Here is an 18,119-nt window from a genome sequence, read left to right on the forward strand (position 1 = left end):
GATTTCAGCAGCAGGGAATTCTCTCGCTCTTGTGGTCGTGACTTTCTTCGTGGTCTCTGTTGATATTCTGCTAGCATGCAAACCGATAACAAGAAACCTGTTCGGTAATGTAAGCCGTTGGATATCTTCACGTGTTGCTATTGACGGTAAAATACTTTGTCCACATTGTTTTCTCTAACACTGTGACCGAGCTCACCGCTCACAGAAACTTGACGTTTGCTGCCTGTTTTAGTCATTGCTACAAACTCAACTTCGGTGCTCGCGATATTTCAGCAAGATGCAGGTGCAAAGAGTCGTTCTTAACTCACGACCAGGTGTGTAACGTTTTTACCCTCCTCTTTTATCGTGTTCCGCACCTTGAGTTTTTAAGTCTTTAATACAGTAACTGATACTGCACCATTACTGCAATCACGTGGCTAGTGTTTACTCAACCTTCTATTTTTGCATACAGGTAAAAACGGGGCGCCAGTTCCGGAAAATTTCCGCCTGGAGGAGATTACTTTAGCACCTGACCTGAAAGATGGGGAAGTTCTTGTTCGGACGCTTTATCTTTCAGTCGACCCTTACATGGTATTAACACAAACACATGACATTGATACAGCCACAGCAGGCATCAGTAATGACCTTTAACGTTTGCTGTCTGGAGTAATTAAATGTTGTAATTAAAATTAAAGACTACAGCACAGTAAAGTAACAACTGATGTTTTGTTTTTTTAACTCTCACTAAAACTCTTTCCCTGTCAGCGATGTAGAATGAATGAGGACACCGGTGCTGATTACCTGACTCCATGGCAGATTTCCAAGTGCGTGGATGGTGGAGGTGTGGGAGTGATTGATTCCAGCCGCTGCAATAATTTTGCTGCGGGAGATGTGGTCATTTCATTCAACTGGCCTTGGCAAACCCATGCTGTTATGACCGGAAGTGACTTACAGAAGGTCTCTGTTGCTGTGTGTCACCACTGTTTGGTGAACAGGGTCATATTTCCTCTTGCAGACAGGAAGAGGAAACCTGTCTTAATGATATGTACATAGAAAATTACACCGTGTTCTGCAAATGTGAAGGAACTGATTCATACCCTGTGTTTGCAAAACACACTGACTAAAAGCAGCTTACCTGCTACAGTATGTATGCTGATGTCACTCAGGTTTTGGTCTCTTTGCAGGTTGATCCACAGCTGGTTGATGGACATTTGTCCTACTTTTTGGGTGCAGTTGGAATAACAGGTCTCACTGCCTTACTGGGTATCAGAGAGAAGGGTCACATAACCAAAAGAGCCAATCACACGATGGTAGTAAGCGGCGCAGCTGGTGCCTGTGGCTCCATAGCTGGACAGGTAAATGCAACAAGTACCAGATAGTTTAGTGTATTTTGTAGACATTAAACTATCTGAGATGTTGGAAAAATGACTTCCACTAAATTGTAGATCTATTGCTCTGCTTGTTTTTTTTGTTTTGTTTTGTTTTTTCCCAGATTGGCAGGTTGGATGGATGTTTGAGAGTGGTGGGGATCTGTGGTTCTGATGAGAAGTGCAAAGCTATAGTGGAAGATTTGGGTTTCTCCACAGCCATCAACTATCACCTGGAGGATGTCCCGACGAGGCTTAAGGAGAGCTGTCCTGATGGCATTGATGTTTACTTTGACAACGTAGGGGGTGCCATTAGTGATGCTGTTATAGCACAGGTACTACATATTTTTCATCCGGTTGGATGATCTACTTGATTAAATTTTATTTGTTATGTACAGTTATGCCAAAAGTTATTCATACCCCTGTTGAATTTTAAGGGGGGGGGGTGTTTTTGTGGTTTGTTTGGTTTTTTGGGGGGCAGATCAAGTGTTCTCCTGCACAATAACATAAGAAGGTGACATAAGGTTTTAAGAAATGCAGGTACATGAATTTTTTTTATAGATTTAATAATTTGCATTTTATTTGACACATTGACAAAAAATCTTTATGTAAGTCTCTCTTGAAAAGACATTTTAAACCTCAACAAGACTTTTATTTTTTATCTCTTATTTGCAACTATAGGGTTAATTATAGGGTTCTTAATCAAAATGAGCTTTTGCAAAGGCTAGGTGAGTTTTTGTATGCCTGTAACTGAGGAGTGATCTTCTTTGCCTGACCATAAAGACCCCCATCCCCCTTGTAAAATTTTCTCTGCAGTGTCTGTTTTGAAAACTGTGAAAATGTCTGGAGTTGCTGGTATTCTGCAGAATATCCTTGGTTCTGTTGTGTGGGTTACTGTTGGCCTGCTGTGAGCTGAGGTGTCACCTTAGGTATTCTAACAGATCCTTTCCCATTCTTGATGGTGCGGAATACATTCAACTTGTTAACAATGCTCTTTTCTGGCATCAGGAACTTTGAGTCACTTGGATTTTGTAGCCTATGGCATCCTCACGAGCATTTAAAACACATGACCGGAGATCCACACCTAATTCTTTCTTCTTACATTCTGGCAGATGTCCTAGTACTGACCATGAACTGAGAGTGTTTATACCAATTCACTTCAATTTATAGCCCCCAGGAATGCTTTAGAAATCAACATGGCTTGGATTTGTTTAAAATTGTAGAGACATCTGGAAAATACTGAGTGTACTCAAATACTGCACAGTAAACAACAATTGGCTTAATAGTAAGGCAGGTGAAGGTATAAATCATTTTGGAAAGGGTTAAAAATGCATCTGGAAACTTCCATCACAACTATATTTTGCTGAATTTCGGCAAAATATAACGAGCCAAGCTTTTATGTAGAAGAGAATCATAAAGGAATACATTTTTCATAGGGGGATGAATCATTTTTGGGAAGTAAACCGTATGTGCTGTAAAAGAATAGTGTTGGACGTGATGGCTGTAGGTGCAACAGTGAGTGTTTTGTGTGCTGTAAGCTCAACCTGACACATCGACTTGCACTCATCTCCAGATGAACAACAGCAGCCACATAATCCTGTGTGGTCAGATCTCACAGTATAACAAGGATGTGCCATATCCACCACCTCTGAGCGAGGAGACTCAGAAGAACCTGCAAAGTAAAAATATCACCCGGGAACGCTTTACGGTGCTAAACTACATGAGCAAAGCAGACGCTGCCCTGTGTGAGCTCAGCCAGTGGATTAAATCAGGTCGAATCAAGGTACAGAGGAAACGGTGATGCTGTGTGGTTCACTGTATGGTTCACTGTATAAGCACCTTTGCAAATTGCACACTTCATCTTTGTCTTTGTTTTCATCGCTTTAATCTTGCTTTCACTCTTCAGGTTCTGGAAACTGTGGTGAATGGCATCGAGAATATGGGAGGTATTTAAGTATGAATTTCAACATTTTTGTAATTGTATAAGTTGTTGTGGGCAGTTTAATTTTTTTTTCCTTTTCTTGCAGATGCATTTTGCTCTATGATGAAAGGCGGAAACATTGGCAAGCAAATCATAAAAATATCCCACTGAAGAAAATCACCAGTGTTTCCAGTGGAGGCTGCACTCTCACCACTCACCATGGGAAATTAACCTTACTGCTGCCTGTTATCTCTGCCATTAACAGTTACTTAATGAGCTGCAGTCAAAATATTGCACTGATTAACCGAGGCCAGCTAATTACAACTGAATTATAAATAATAAAATCTAGCAATCGAACAAGTCTTCAGTTTTTAATAAGAGTTTGTTTAGTCTTTTGGAAATTGGTGCAGCAGTGAGAGAACTGTAGAGCAGAGTGTTGCAGTACTGACACATGATATTAACCTAAAAATCACAGTCTCTTAACGGTGCCGATGTGGGATAAAACCTGGAAATTCTCTGCTTTAGTATAGCAAAAAATTAGCAGGGCTTTTTCTGTTTTACCCAAAGTTACTGGGTACACTCAGGTAATAATGGGATGGGCATGATCAGTAGCTATACTTGGGTAGGCTAAATGAAGAACATATCCTCCATACCATTACACCACCATCACTAGCATTAACCACTGAACCATCTATACTTTCATGGTGTTCAGGCCAAAGTCTGACCCTAATATCTAAATATTCTAGTAGAAGTTGAGTTTTAACAGACCAGGTAACATTTTTCTAATCTGCTGTCCAGTTTTGGTCAATAGAAAATCAATTAATAACATTATTTGTTGATGCCATCCGTTTTAAGCCACCCCTCATTTCTTTATATTTTGCTAAGAAAGTGGGAAATAAGTGGTTTCCAATATAGAGTGTTTGAGATCAGTGTCATGCTGGAAAATGAAGCCGTTGCTATTAGATGCTTTCCAGATGGTATTGCATGGTGGATCAAATTCTGACTCTTTATTTCTATGTTCGTAGTTTCATTAATTTTAACAAGATATCCAACAACACTGGTTAAAATGCAGCTTGAAACCATGATGGAGCTTTCACTGTGTTTTACAGATGGCTGTAGAGACTCTGACCTTCTCACGAAATAATTATTTAAACCAAGAATGCCAAATATTACTTTATAACACCAATCACTGCACAGATTTTCACTTTGGTACTTGTGTAATTTGCATACATCAACCTCAGTTTTCCTTCTTAAAGGATGGGTTCTTTCAGTCCTTCCACCAAGACCATTTCTGAAAATGGCCTTTCGCTTTTCACATAAATGAATGTTGTGAATGAATTGTGTTCTTGCAGCAGGTTGCTAGTAACAAAGTGGCTAAAGATGCGTTCAGCTCTAAGGAGTGGACTGAGAATGAATGAAACTTTATAAAACCTTGAGAAAGCCTAGAGAACTATTGTTCGAGCCCACTTTAAAAATGACAAAAACATATGTTGGACACAAAACATAAATAAGGGGTGGCTCAAGGGTTTTTTCCATTATTGTATACAGTATGTTGGGGTTTTTTTAATCTGTCTTTTTCACTGTTTTGCCTCCTTGTTCCCTTCTGTGTAACATCATTTGGAAATGAATGAATCTATACATAGTTATTTACTATAATGAACATTTTTATTTCACAGCACTAGAAACCATTAATAAAATAAAATAGTGGTCGGCTCTAATTTCAGTTGTCACAAGAAAAATATGTGGCAGGTGTAAAATCCTCATCTATTCAATCATATGCTTCAGTGTTTGAACACATTACAATATACTCCTCGTAAGAGATGAAATGGTTGTGGAGGCATTGTCAGTTTTTCTTGTGTAAAGTACAGAACAATCACATCCAGACTCATTATTAACCATAATCATTTAGTGCCATTAAACTAATAAACCCGTCTTTTAATAAAAACACAGTTCTGATGCTTTGTTCAAAAACAAAAATAAAACAAAAAAACATTCCCATGCATAATTTTAAAGTGAGAGTGAAATGCAGCACAGTCATGATTCATCCATATTCATTCAACACTGCCTCCTTGTGGACAGATTACACAGCTTGACTGAGGTACTGAGCATCATTAGAGAAGAAATCCCTAATAACAAAAGTCCATAATTTCCAAATATCCATCTGTTTCCTGTTTGTACACTTGGTGGTTTCTCCTATACAAATGAAGACTTGTCTGTGCAGAAAGGGGTGGAAAAAGTAAACCACTGTTATCAAGACGGCACATACTTTCATTTATTTAGTGTCTGGCAGCTGTTCTAGTATTAAACTATGAGGGTCAGATCCCCACAGTTCGTGCTGTGTATGGCTGAGGATAAAAAAAGAAAATAAAACACTTAATGTGTCTTTCAACACATTTCTGTACTTCAGATGAGTTCTTGTAGAATCCAGGCGACTGCTACTGTTGACTAGAAAGGACTGAAAGACTTAGTTTACAGTTCCCACAGATTAGCAATCTGAACAACACAGAGAAAACATGTTTGTGCGCACAAACACACACACACACACACACACACACAGATCAGTTAGATCGACTTCAAACACAAGGAATGCTCTAAAATCTTTTCAACCACACTCATCCTGACAATGAAGAATACTTTCCAGTGCAGATTTAAAACACAAGTGGGGAGAAATAAAAATCACACAATAGAATAAGAATGAATAAATTAAAAAACAAAAAAACAGCATAGCACTGGCTCATCTCATTTCACCAAAGCTATTAAAACATTCATTTCGTTTTTTTTGTTTTTTAGCCACCACACATTTGGATTGTTTAATACGGGTTTAGTTTACTGAGCTACTCTAGGAGTACAAAAACATTGTCCTGAAGTACTACTTGGACCAGCTTTTTGTTCAATTGCTCACATTCCTGAGAAACAAACAGCTGCTTTCTGTAGTCATGTTTGAAGGAACATGAAAAAAGTGGAGGCGGCTTCTCTGTGTTTTGGTAAAGACTGGCATTAAAGTTTTGATATGAATATTCCAATGTGAACATTGAACAGTACTGGCAGTTGTTTAACTTGAAAACTAGCAGTCATAAACCTCTTCTACACACATCAGCTACAGTACTTGATTAATTTGTACTTCCCTTCATGTGATTATCTGTAATTGTGTGTAAAATTAACTTGAGAATACGATCGTCTAGGTTCCACTACTGGCGTCACCTTCACAAGATGTAAATGGAAAAGGATATAGCATACAAAAGGTGGTTCAATCCTTTCTTATGCACGTAAGTTGTTATCAGAAGGTAACCACAAGGATCATTTTGGCACATCCAGCCTTCGTTAGCGTATGAAAATGGGTTTAAGGAGAGAAGAAGAAAAGGAAAGGTGAAATCTTTCTTATTCATCCTTTGGCAGTGGTGAAGTGGCATTTTGGCCAAGGCAACACTTCCAAAAAGTGCTAAATCTCAAGTAAATGACTCAGCTTAAACCACAGGAGAATACAACTCTAATACAGTATACTGTAACAGCAGCATACGTTGGACTAGTCTGTCACATAGCTCAGATTGGCTAATTTACCCTTTAGTATCAAAGGTATTTTTTGTTTGTTTTTTTACACTGTACACATTGCTATGAATATAGCCAGAAATGTGCTCGCCGGTGATTTACAACAACATGCATATTAAGTAAACAACACTATCTAGAAACAGGATAGTGAGTGATGTACTGTGAAGTGGCTTCGGATAGAGGAAAGAAAGAAAGGAAGGGGCTGCTTTGCAGGGAAAACTGAGGCTTGCGCCATGGATAGAGACAGCAAAATATATCTGAGAGTCAGGCTTGAGGGGAAACAGCGGCGGTACCGTGCAATTACTGTCAAGAGGGAGAGACGCTCTTGCTTGTGTCACGAATGAGAGAGGCTGGGCTTGTCCAGGCGCGGTAGACCAATAGCAGGCTGAGCCCTAACGCCCACGTGCGCACAGGAGACAGGAAAAAGGCCATGGGGCCATAGGTCTCCAGGAGGAAGTAGCAGGAATGGGCCTGCCAGGTGAGGAGGAGCAGCATGAATAGGTGAACAGCCAGAGTCCTCCAGCGGCAGCCCGGCCGCAGGAAGTGGGATCGGAAGGTGTTGCCACGGCAACGGTGGTGGAGGCTCCAGCAGAGATAAGAAGTGAGGGGCATGTTGAAGAAGAGGAGCTAGCAGAGAGGAAAGGAGTTTAGTTGATGTGAACAGAACATGCATTTATGAATGAAGCAGTACCCACAGGTTATATCATAGCTTATAGCTTTAGAGAGTGAATATTGTAATTCCCCCACCCATCTGCATGCTTTGTCCTTCCTCTTTCTGGTTCATGAAGGGTGTAACAGATGAGTCTTTAGAGGAAATATGTTGCCACTCTACTAATTGTTTAAAAAGGACCTTATAGCTACCATTCTCTCTCTTCTCCCCAGCAGGCAAGTTTGTTTAAGCTTGACTTTGGGTTTAATTTTCTTTCTGCCACTTTCTGCCAGATTCTGCCACTGTATATTTACTTTCAGACTTTCAGTTTAAATAAAGAATTTTTAGTTCTCTTTAACTCCATTATTTGTGACATTGCCCAATTATGTCTGACCTTTGATCCAGTTCGTGGCAATATGACCCAACCAGTGATTTTTTCCATCCTAAAGAGTATGTTTTTAGGAATCATGATCATTATTATTATTAAGTACTTTAGGGGAACTTCTGAAATGCTCCCTTCATTTCCATGTCACTGATTTATTTTTCTACAGGTCCTGACCAAGCTTTCCACTTCTAAGGCTGCCACAGTGTTCACAAGCTGTTAGTTTTTCCTATCCAACAGTCAGTGCTGGGCAGGAAGTTGACATTTCCTAAGAGTTGCTGAAAACAAAATTAATTTAAATGTAAAGCGAATATGTTCAGTAACAGTCTACAGCTGGACATATAACATGTATGTGCAGAATCACAGAGAGGCTAATGTGTCCAAAACAAGGGGGGAAAAAAATTCAATGTTCTTACTTGAACGACTCCAACCACATAGGTGAGACTGCCCTCTAGGAAATGTCCATCAATGAACACTCCAAAGGCGAAGCAGGCCCCACTGTGGCCATCAATCAGCTCTCCTATGAACCACGGGCCTGAAGGAAGAGAGGAATGGATTACAGCAACATAGGAGAGATTACTGGGTAATCTTGTAAAAACCAGATGTTATTTGTACATTGCTTTCTGCAAACTTCAAATCTGGCAATCACAAACAACTCTATTGTTTATTACACATGACAGATACAGTGTAGAATGGCAGATAAAATACAATTTTGGACAAAGAGGATGGAAAAAGTTAAATGGGAATAAGGCACAGCATTAAACTCACCTAAGGCCGTGCACAGGTTGAACAGCAGCAGAGAGTAGTAGAAAGTGTCTATTTTACTGACCAAGCGGAGTGACATGCACACTTGAGAGGTCAATCCTGTAGACATAATGAAATACCAAACATCTATGATTGCACACAGTGCAGAGAGACTTCTTATAGTGTGCATTTTAAAAGCTGACATTGACATCCTTATTGAGAACCCTGTCTGTGTCTCAAGTTCAGTGCGACTGAACCTGAACAGTCTGTTACATTATGATGATGTATTTATCTGAAGGTTAGTCAGAGACAGCTCACCTCTGCCCGAGAGAACAGGCATAAACCTGAAGGCCATGAGAACACCAATATTCAGCAGCATCATGAATATAAAGGCCACACGGCCCAGGACGTAGTGATCTGTGAGGAGGATGAAAGACTGCACGAAGCCGAAGGTAGGAGTCAGATCGCCCTCCAGAGTAAAGTGCTGCTCCCGCACTGATGACCGGCCTGCCGCGTCCTGACTCACATGCACATGTAGAAAGACAAGAAGTTCTTAGTTTTTAAAGAAAGGTAGGAGCATTTTTTAAAAGTACGAGAGTACAACAAACCCCGAGCCACCAGTGGGTGTTTTCTAGCTACAATTCCCAGACAGCAAATCTAATATAGCTATTCATAATTCAACAAAGGAAAACAAATCTTCTTAATCTAATAAAAGACCCATGAAATATTCAAAAGTCTCAGAACACAATAAAGTGGAAGATAAATGAATGTTGCACCGACCTCCACTTTAACTCTGATTGTGTGCAGTCCTGTGAGGTAAAGAGACGGATCCCATAGCAGAACATAAAGGGGGCCTCCAGCAGAGTGACCTTTCCCCAGTGGTTCCCCATCTACACTCACATGCACCGCAGTGATCGGGGCCTCTGAGAAGGCCAAGATCCTTCAGAAAAGGAAAGAAAATAATTTCTTAAATATTAGAAATTGAAATCCATTTGCACTGGAACATAAGAAAACAGAAAATTCAACGCATCGACAAAACACCTGATGTGCGTCGACCTTCGTATCCGACCCAGTGGCTCCACCCCTGGGTGCAGATATTGTGCATCCTTGGGGTTCGTGATGAGCACTGCAGGCCACTGCTCAAACCTCAGATCAGAGAAACTCAGCAGGTCATGGTCAAAGGCCAGAACCCTGTACCTGTAGAAAGATGTTAGAAAAATATGGGCGATAATACGACAGAAACAGAAATACAAGTAAGAAAATTACTGTTAGAAACACCTAGTGAATATAAACACCTGCGATTGTCCATCCAGTCGCCCAGCTCCAGCTCCAGAGTGCCTTGGGGATGCCGGCTGTGGAGCACAGGCATGAGGCCACCCAGAGTGTGCAGATGGCCGCACAGATATGCAACTGCAGATCTTAACACAAAAACGTAGAAATTTTAGTTGGACTTGTTAAGTGTCTGCAAACAGAGGCAGTTGAATATGTACTTTACTCCACAGCATGAATTTGAAACAAGCAGCCAGTCAAAATGCTTCTTACATTTGTTTTTTATCATTCTAAGACTGAGACACAATTTTAGCTTGCAGCCAAAAGGAGGAGGTTGCTGAATGTTTGCACCATGACGTGATGGAAAAAATGTTTCATTTCCTCAGCTCACCCTTAAAATAAAAATAGGAAGAAAAAAAAAAAGATTAAAAATCGGGGATTGTTCTTGCCTCATCATGTCTCGTACTCCTGAAGAAGGAGAGACGATGGTGGAGGTGGTGTAGTGGCCAAACCAGATCGACTGGTTGCTTTTCAGACTCTCAGCTCTGAACGTGTCCAGCAAGTCCATTTGAGTCTGTCAGATATGACAAAAAAACTTCATGTTTATGAAAACAGACAGCTAAGCAGATACTTTCGTTATTGCTGCTCAGAAACTAAAACACTGTGCGTTTACCATTTTCTTTCCTGTTTACCGTTTGTTGGACCACATTTTCTAACAGAGGAATGTAGTTCTTCAAGAACTCGGCGCTTTCTAAAGATCTTAGAATTGTTCATGAAGAGATGTTGCACAAACTCACCTGGTTGAGAATACCAAAGAAATTGTACGGCCTCTTGGGGCCTGGAGTCAGGGTGGCATCCACACAGACAAAGGAGTAGTTGCCAAAGGGGGTCGTGTGAACGTAGTGGAACGAGCCTACTTTCTGATTGGCTGAGTATTTCCTAGAATAAAAATTGAGAAACGTTACACATGAGCATCAAGCTACTGTACAGCATAATACAGATTTTTTAAAATAAATAAATAAATGCGATCTTTAAAGAATATCGGGAAGATTAAAGACCAGCCAGCGCTAACAGAAGCATCAGCAATGTCACATAAAACATGAAAAGAAAAAAAAAAAAGAAACAGCGTGTTCGTGTAGGTCCTGCTTCTATTTTTGTCGTCAGGATGTTCGCATAGCTGAACTATTAATGGAAAACAAGTCTGCAACTATACTGGTTTAAGGGCGTCAAATGCCACAGCATACTCCAATCAGCTTTCTCTTGTTGCTGTGAATTGCAGTAAGGGACTTTACTGGCCATTTACTGGTACTTTGTACTAACCTGTAATAATTGGTGATACTGTCCAGTGAAATAATGTTGAAAGCATCTGTGAGGAAAAATGAAATAACTGTGAGATTAAGCAGTGTACAAGCTGTATGGGAGGTGACCGATGAACTATTCTTGTACTGTATTGTAACAAAGAAAAATCTCCCTTTACTAAAGGACCCACAGATGAACACATCAGCAGCTGTGATCAGCAGCAGAATAGCTGTCAGAGCCACTGCAGATCCAATGAACAGCTTTCCCTTTTTTTTGACAGTTACAAATTCAGGGTATCTTGTTTCACATCCAGTCACAGAGGAAGGGAAGGGGAGGGGTAGAACCACTTCCTGTGGGATGCTCCATGGATTCTTCTGAAAATCTTAGCTGTACACTCGACACACTGAAGATGTTTCAGCTGAATCAGTGAGCCTTGAGAAACCATAGTAATTTTTTTAAAAAGTGCCATGGTTAATCACCATGATTTCCGCGGATGTCAATCCACTTGGTGCGCTCCATTACACGTGACCTCTTTAGGATGTTGTGGTACGCCTGCCACTCCACCTCGTGCTGGAGGGATCCCACCTTACTCTCTGTTTTAGCATCCGTCAGATCCCCTGGGGTAAAGGAAAAAAGGAGAGAATCTCTGTAAGCAAACTGTCATCTGATGGCACTGCACAATCTTGAGCCACACCCATTCAGTCATATTTAATGCAAAGAATTTAACAGGAACTAGATAGAGATCACTGTACCTGTTGCAAGCACAAGAGCTGGTTTGATCACCTCAATGGTGTCGGTGCAGAATTTTTCAAAGTCTGGGATGCGCCTTGGGTCATGAAATCGACTAATGTGAATATCGGACACCTTGAATTACACACACACAAATGGAGGTGAGGGGTAAAGGCAAATATTTTAAATGGGGCTCTGTGACATTTTCAGCTCTTGTGGTATAAAGGCTATAGAACAAGAGTCTGGCTCAGAGTTGCTGTGTTTCTGTGTTGAAACACCTTTTCACCCAACATCGGAGCACTTCTGTGGACACTGACCCCTTTCTGTCAATCATTCAAAGAGTTTAAGCCTAACACAAAGTCAAATGCCTGTTTTGTATACACACTAGATGTAAATAATCACTACAGACGGAATAATAGCCCACCTGTACAAACCAGAATATATTGTTCAAGTGTTCGCCGGGAAATGGTGGAGAACTCCCCTTAGATTCAGCTCCATCACCGACAGTCGGGTGCTGAACGCTCCGTTTAGGGTGCCAAGCCGTGTCATAGCTGTCCAGCACCCAGGAGGTGATGCACGCCAGGGCCAGTCCGAGGATAACCAGTGCACCAAACAGCTTCAGCATCCTCCTGTAGTGGCGAGAAAGGGGGGCTAGCTGCCGCCGTCTATCCCGGACAGAAAAAAAGCTAGCTACTGGTGGAAACAGCTAAGGGCACGAATCACACTAACATTAACTACAGATATAACAGACAACTGAGCTACATGGCTAAGAGCTAAGGCTCAGACCGTTTCTGTCGCTGCCATCGCGGCCACACGGGATGCATTGAAGTGCGTGGTTCATTCACGGCTCCGTTCAGCTGCCTTCGGAGGCGGAGGAGGTAGCACGGCAGGTTAGCCAGCAGCTAGCTTCCTGCCTACCAGTTACCAACACAGCTCTGACCGGGTGGAAGGGGGAACGTCACCAACAATGACGAGGCAGCGTTATGACAGACAGAGCTCCCACTCTGACATTGTTTTTCAGAGCTCCGTAATGCTAACACACCTGCCATCGCGAGGACTTTCGGGAACACCGAAGCAATTGTCAACTTCGGGTTTTTGTAATCATTTATTCCCCAAAACCGTTTTTAAAAAAGGAAATAATTAAAGCTTTCGTACAGTTTTTAATTATGCCATTTGATATACGGAACTGCATACGCTTGACATGAACTGGCTGATATTTGAAAGATGAATAAATGAATAAATAGATAGATGAATAGATGAATACATTTAGAGACAGAAAAAGGGAAAGGACCCTTTATTTTACATTTTTTCTGTCTTTTTCTGGGGGGAGGGGTTCTGTCAAAAGAAACTTCCAGCTCAAGCATCAAAGATACAATTATTTTATTTTATTTTAGCATTTTTCAGTATTTATTTTCACATCTTTGCTCAAATACATTAATTATATAATAATTCAGAATGTTACAAAGGCAATAGATCAAACCCTTGTGAGGTAATAAAACATTTCTGATCATTTTATCAATCGTGACATGGCAACAGGGTTTAAGTTAGAGTATCAGGGTTGCAAAAAATGACTCGCCTGAATGGATATATCCTTTTATTTGTAGATTATGACATATTTGCGACAAATAAATACTCAGGACCACAAAACTGTTGTTAATATAATAATATTTTGTATTTTTTTTAAAAAAATATGCATTTCTTATGTTAATTTTATATGATAACAGGGTTGCAAATCAGCACTAGTATTAGTGTTTTATCAGAAAAAAAAATATTATCTGTGGAATTTAATGATCTGTGAAAGTCAAGGATGTATTTATGTAAATAAAAGGACAGAAACTCTGAAATGAGTTTGTCTTCTTTTGATAACATAGGCAATGGGTTTGCAGTTAGAGTGACACACAGTCTTCAGAAATCACTGGAAAAAGACAAAATACGTCAAAGAGGACTGACCTTTGGTCAACCCATGGTGCTAGCACATGACTCAACCATGTCACTTCTTCTTTGTCATGTCGTCTCCCTGTTTTTGTCTCTTCCTCCTCCAGGCTAAATAGGTTTTGGTAACTGGGTTGCACATATGTTGTGAATGGTTTCCTTTTTTTAAAAAAATAAAATAAAATATGCTGATAGTAAATGAGATCTTCTCAGAGGTTCTCAAAGGTCATTTTGTATTTTTAAATAATATTTTTCAAACCAACAATAGGTTTACGTTTTGTCTCAGGAATGGTGTATTTACACAGCAAACGCATACCTTAGTATTTATGAATTCATTATTTTCAAATTATGGCTGAGACAGAAAATGTCCTGCAATCGTATGTTGACCCAGATATCTGCAAATAGGAGGATACTTATGGCTGTGGCTGATGTTTATCTGATGTTCCACAGCACTTTTGTGCGGGCTAAATTCTCAAAGATAGTGTGACAAAGAGCTTAAAGGCTTTAAAAAATACTGAGAAATCTTTGATCCCCTGACAGAAAAGAGAGAATAAATAACAAAAATAAAATGAATGAGAGCACACATTAAACGAAAGTAAGTCAAAGTAATCATTGGAATAAACCCAGTAAAACTGCTGTTCAGTTACAGTGCATTGCATGATACCAATGACTAATCTCGAATGTAATTGAATCAAAGCTGTGCAAAACAGGAAATTATTAAGACTCAGTTTTCAAACAAATTAAATCTTCAGCTGTGCTGAATATACACTGTATAACAATTGTTCCACAGCAATGCACCGTATTGGTGCAGGAAAAATATGGTGCACAGTGTGCACAGAGCGTGCTAGATAGAATCAAACAGAAATAACTGTATTGCAATCTTGCAGTTTTTTCTGCAGATGGAGCTATATTACAGTAATCTTACATATCTTTTCACTGGATATTTTATCTTTATGCAGATAAAATGGGAGTCTTTTTACAAACCACATTTTCTTAGGGTTGTATTTTTAGTATTTTCATTTTTAGTATGTTATTATTTTCATATGCAATATATATGTGTAAAAGTAAGGATTTAGAAACTGTGATGTAAATCTAACTCTACTCCAGTACTTTGCTGACATTAAATTTTCATTATTTATATGTGTTATGTCTGTGCCATGACTTCTGTATGACTTCATCAGTCTCTCCCATTGATGCAGAGGAGTTTTGGCCCACTTTTTCTTTACAATATTGTCTCTGTTCATTGAGGTTTATAGGCCCTTGTTTATCTTTAGCTCTTTTAAGATCCACTAAAGCATTTAAATCAAGTTGAAGAATGCCCTTTGACTGGAAAATTGCAACACCTTGATTCTTTTCCAGCTGTTCAGTTTTAGATTTGTAGGTGGCCTTAGGGTCTTGGTGCCCAGGTCCTGTGGCTGAAAACCAAACCCATATCATAATGCTTTCACGGCTGTGCTTCATAGTTAGTATGATGTGTTGATATGCTGTGTTTGGTTTTGTGATTTATGGCCACACATGTCCACATTTGGCCTCATCTTTCTAAAGGACATTGTTCCAGAATTCGTGTGGTTTGTTTAAATGCAATTTTGCATACCCAAGCTGTGATGCTTAGAGAGAAGAGACTAGAGAAGATGGATTTTTTGCAATTTCCCCTATACCGCACTGCGTAGCATTGTATTAACACACATCTGAATCCTGCAGACCAGCAAACTGCCAAAACCTCTGCTTTTATAGAGATGCTCACACTTGCTGATGATCATTTGATTAGCAACACCTTGCTATTACTTGCCCTCTTTAATTAGAAGCATTTTGTGTGTACTTGGCTTTTCACAGAACTCTATGCAGTCCTGTTTAAACTTTCTATTTCACATGACCGAAAGCAGAGTTTTGAGGTAACTTATTTACCCCAACTCCATTACAATTGTTTTACTATATCATCTTTCCTTTCTTTTGATTGAACTACAAGAAAATCACGTAATCACTACATGTAAATGTAACATTTTTTTTACAATATCTTTGCTGTCGCACTTTTTTCTGTTCCACTTAAATAAAAACCGTGTATCGTATGTTTTGTATTGTAAAATGCACTTTTCATCACTGAGTGTTGTTGTTTGTATAGCAACGGCGTCTTTTGCTTAATGCCGCCCCCTAGTGTTATTGATTAAAAAAAAACGGCCTTTTGTGGCCGCGTTCCAAACCAAACCGATTGTATCCTTCATATTATCCTCTAACATCATTTTCTCATATCTCCTTTGTACGTCCTTATACGATGACACTCCGCATACGCTTTGGGCTGGGAAAACAAACGCAGACGCGGTGACTGTGTACCGCGCGTGCGCGCAACGCTAAACCGCGGAGACGAGCTTTAAAGAGGGCCCCCTCGCGCGCGTGGCCGTGCTGTTGCGAGGGGCGATCGAATCGGGGCCGCGCGCGCAGGAAGGTTGCTGATCATCACAGAGTTGTCACGTCACGGATCCGCAGCGACAGATAAAGATGCTGAGGTGACAGGCAGAAGGAGAAAACGGACGATCACACTCAGACATATTTCCTTCCCTCCTCCATTCGCTCTTTTATTTTATTTCCAGTCACCGACAACACCACCACCACCTCCGCCTATGGACGCTTCGCTCGCTATGGGATTCCGCTCGTTGTCGTCCCCGCCGCCCCCAAACCAAAAGGATTTTTCGTAACCACACCCGGCTCTTCTTTGGAACAAGGGCTGGCAGCTCAGACCCGAGGTAAGGATCCAGATGATTCAGTGCCTCCTCTTTTTTTCCACCACTCTTAACACCCCCATGTTTGTCGGCGGCAGCTGCGTACATGCGTTCGGTTTGTTAACCTGCATGTTAAAGTCAGGCAGGATGGGCTTGCGTGGCCTGCGGGTGGCCAATGTGCGTGGACGCGCCTGAGTAAATCTGCTGTGGCAACCAAATCGCTATGCAACAGCTCTCCATAGCAAAGCCGGGGTCAGTCAATGCAGGCAAGAGAAGGGGTTTCATTTTGCAGAGCGGCGTGACACCTTTGCTGGGACTCGGCTGTAGCTTGTTATCGACACATCCCGTTGAATACGATACAGAAGGCCTCTCTGTATTTGCTTGGTCACTGTGGTATGCACTAATAATGATCAAAAAGATGCACTGGAGGCAAGTATAGCTCTTTACGTGAATGCATCTTTGATTCCCTATATAAACACACTTTCTGGTCCCATCCTTCCCAGCTTTCCTGTCTCCTCTTGATAGAACCCATAGTTCTGGAGAAGTCAGTCCAGACATTTATTTTCATCCAGCAGCAGTCTCTCCGTCCTACCACTGAACCAGGCCACTCTTGGATTAGGCAGAAGATATTCTCGTTGGATCCAGGCTTATACGCATGTATGCATATAAGCTTTCAGGGTCAGGTCTGATTTGTTGTTGTTGTTTTTGTGAATATTCACCATCAAATCACATTCATATTCACTCTCAAGGAGAGCTACTCTGCGGCAGAATCACTCATTGACATTTCACGGTGCTTTTTCTAGCTGTAAACTTGCAGCTTCCAGCAGACCTAAAGGGCAGAGGCGATGACCAGCTGCAGTCAGCAAATGAAAATGGCACTGCACCATCGTCGCCATGGAGATGCTGGGGTCAGGAAGCGTGATGCATTATGAGGCAGAAGCTGGCTGTCATACGCGGCTTTTAATTTTGGGGTCCAAAGGCTGCTTCTGGTGGGCTTGTTGTTTTCTCTCTCGTCATTGGCGGTGTCTGGTATGGAGGAGGAGGAGCAGAACCGTGCCCCCTCTGTAAGGCGTTAGATTAGTCACAGTGTGAGGCAGCCTGGCTGGCTTGTGCAGGTGTGTTGATTTGTGCAATATGTGTACAAGCTTATGTTTGAATGAATGCTGGTGTGTTTGTGGGTCAAAGATGGCCTCAGATAAAGCCACTATTTAAAACTTTCTTTCCCCACACCCTATTTGCATGAAATAACAACCTCCAACCTCTGACTAATTGTAAGCAAATTATCTGCTACAGCCTCTTATATGTGATACCCAGGTGTGACCCTGTGGAAAAAACATCCTGAAGGAAAGCACTGGAACATGGGGTGACCTTGAAGTTCTCACTCAGAGCACTAGTTATTCAATCACAGAGAAAGTTGCCCATCCCTTGAGGATATGAGCATTTTTGTGTAGCACGTTTGATGGCATGCTCTGTGATTTTGCATAAGCAGCAATTAGCTCAACGTTGAGAATTTACAGTTGGCTCAAAGACTTGCTGTGTTCATCTCTAATTTACCAAGAAAAATACTTTTATAGAAGTTTAGCCGGTG

General features: G+C 40.8%; 3 protein-coding genes across 4 annotated transcripts in view; 2 read left to right on the plus strand and 1 right to left on the minus strand.

The window, feature by feature from the left end:
* Positions 1-23: 23 nt before the first annotated feature.
* ptgr2 (prostaglandin reductase 2) lies at positions 24-3,631 on the plus strand. Its single transcript, XM_063497313.1, has 9 exons — positions 24-146; positions 233-314; positions 452-570; positions 745-936; positions 1,164-1,334; positions 1,472-1,681; positions 2,920-3,129; positions 3,253-3,292; positions 3,374-3,631. Exons 2-9 carry the CDS (start codon positions 278-280, stop codon positions 3,436-3,438), a joined length of 1,044 nt encoding a protein of 347 aa, XP_063353383.1. The 5' UTR covers positions 24-146; positions 233-277; the 3' UTR covers positions 3,439-3,631.
* A 460-nt stretch (positions 3,632-4,091) lies between these two features.
* tmem62 (transmembrane protein 62) lies at positions 4,092-12,896 on the minus strand. The gene is given in 15 exon segments (XM_063497312.1): positions 4,092-7,440; positions 8,261-8,379; positions 8,613-8,708; positions 8,907-9,105; positions 9,369-9,528; positions 9,630-9,785; positions 9,884-10,006; positions 10,307-10,431; positions 10,655-10,796; positions 11,178-11,223; positions 11,636-11,773; positions 11,909-12,020; positions 12,310-12,534; positions 12,536-12,550; positions 12,672-12,896. Coding segments are annotated over 15 exon segments (1,995 nt in total). The 5' UTR covers positions 12,690-12,896; the 3' UTR covers positions 4,092-7,119.
* A 3,203-nt stretch (positions 12,897-16,099) lies between these two features.
* Positions 16,100-18,119, plus strand: part of ttbk2a (tau tubulin kinase 2a) — a 34,605-nt gene continuing 32,585 nt past the window's right edge. The window contains exon 1 of one of the 2 annotated variants that reach the window (XM_063500002.1): positions 16,100-16,555. The gene's annotated coding sequence lies outside the window, so the exon portion shown is untranslated. The remainder of the gene's footprint in view (positions 16,556-18,119) is intronic. The other variant, XM_063500003.1, reaches the window with a different exon arrangement.

Source organism: Pelmatolapia mariae, linkage group LG16_19 (genome assembly GCF_036321145.2).
Source record: "Pelmatolapia mariae isolate MD_Pm_ZW linkage group LG16_19, Pm_UMD_F_2, whole genome shotgun sequence".
In the NCBI taxonomy this organism is placed as follows: Eukaryota; Metazoa; Chordata; class Actinopteri; order Cichliformes; family Cichlidae; genus Pelmatolapia; species Pelmatolapia mariae.